The 1,801-nt window shown below is 44.1% G+C and overlaps 1 protein-coding gene across 1 annotated transcript; it reads right to left on the reverse strand.

Annotated features, from left to right (window-relative positions):
• Positions 1-1,801, reverse strand: BDV37DRAFT_267426 (esterase/lipase family protein; the record flags this gene model as incomplete). The annotated part of the gene is made up of 6 exons (XM_032084029.1): positions 1-603; positions 657-895; positions 957-1,271; positions 1,326-1,382; positions 1,428-1,665; positions 1,734-1,801. Coding segments are annotated over 6 exons (1,520 nt in total), but the record flags the coding sequence as incomplete, so codon positions are not given.

A 1,801-nucleotide genomic window follows, 5' to 3' on the forward strand; every position in this document is an offset into this window, starting at 1 on the left:
TTGTACTCTGGTGTGCTGCTGACACTTGAGGCAATGTTTTGTGCTCGATCATACCAGAATCGATGGAGCTGGCCATGTTGATCATAAAGGCTCGGTGTCGTTGCTGGGTCAATAAGTCTAAACCATCGACTCAAAATGTGCTGAACCTTATCCAACCCTACTTTATAAACCATTCTGCCGTGTTTGCCTTTCCATACCGTCCTGTACTGCTCGTTGCTCAGTTCCAGAGAGAGCAAAGCCTCGAGTCTCTTCCAAATATGGTTTACTTTGTATGTATATATGTCTGACACACTGAAGCCATAGTCTTGGGTCAATTGTTGGAGTATGCATTGAGGATCCCTTGATGTTATTCCAATTTTAACAAACTCAGGGTGCCCTTCAACGAGACCGAAATAGATTACCCATACTGGATCATTGCTGTTTTTAACCCCAAGCGGTCTCTGTAGAGTAGATATGAGAGATCGGTCAATCTCGGTAGTAGTGAGTTCTCGATGGCGCCATGGTATGAAATGTATGTCGTCGGTAAAAAGCTGAATATTTGCACTGATTGCGGTTGCTTCATGCATGGATGCATCCCAGTTCTGGTATAGACCGGACTGTAAGCTGCAGACATGAATGTGAGATTTAATTCGAATACAATAGCTCAAGAGACTCACCTGCTCTGGTACGCATTTTGGTTTTGTTCTGTTCCAGCTTGATCTGTCAAAACAGCTGCAGCGTTCCCACTATTATTGATATCAAGGGGCTCAATCTGCTGAATCCAACGACTGAGCTCTCCAATCAAGGCGATAAATCCAGGGTCATTCTTGTTCTCAAACTTTGTCATGCCCACATGGTTATCATGAATGCCAATTGATGGATACCCAGGTATTATTGCTGATTGCAATGGAACAACCTGGGAACTCGTATATGAGTGCGCTGAGCTAGAAACTTATATATAATAAAAACGGACTTACTGGTCCAATTCCAGGAAGAGGGAGCTCTTCATAGAAGCATGTGATTTTCAAGCCTTTCCCATGGATTTCGTATCGCGACCGGATAAATGCATGAAAACTGTTTTGGATCCTGGCAAGCACTTCTGATTCTTGCTTAAGAACTTCCAATATTTGTGAGTTTGCTTGTTTAAAGAGATTGATAGACTTAGCGAGCTTTTCAGCCCACTGAGCCAGACCTGACCCATTATGGGGTGTTCCGAAAAATATAATCCCGAAGGTACATTGGGCGAGTTTGTGGATATGAGTGTCAGGATAATGTTGGGAAGTGGTAAGGGCCTAGAAACTGGTCAGGTACTAATGCAATTAGTTATTGCATGATGTAGTACTTACATCCTGACAAACTATTCCTCCTAAGCTATGACAAACAAATATAATTGGACGTCCATCCTAAATATATCAGCTATTTTCTCATCCTGGTCCTTTATCACTTACAGTCTTATCTTTCTCCCGCCAGGTAGCCAAAGCTGTAAGTAGGTTCATTGCATGGTTCCCAACCCTACTGAACGAGACCATATGACGCCAGTCCGCTACATAGGCATCATACCCAAATGTGAGTATCCGCGCGTTGTGGATCTCAGCAGGCAGCAGGCGCGTGGGCCAAGGACTGGTGCTACTTGACGCCCTCCAGGTTCTCTCTCGGTCGCCAGTTAGGCCATGGATCAAAACAATACTTTTAGCATGTCAGCTTGTTTTCATTTTTGACATGGCGAAGTAGCAGTTTAATCAGATGCTCAGTACTCTACAATAGGCTGCACTGCCCCTTCAGCCAGCAACTTCAAGCCTGAAGGGAAATTGTTTTCCCTTGA

The sequence above is a fragment of the Aspergillus pseudonomiae genome (assembly GCF_009193645.1).
Source record: "Aspergillus pseudonomiae strain CBS 119388 unplaced genomic scaffold BDV37scaffold_312, whole genome shotgun sequence".
In the NCBI taxonomy this organism is placed as follows: domain Eukaryota; kingdom Fungi; phylum Ascomycota; class Eurotiomycetes; order Eurotiales; family Aspergillaceae; genus Aspergillus; species Aspergillus pseudonomiae.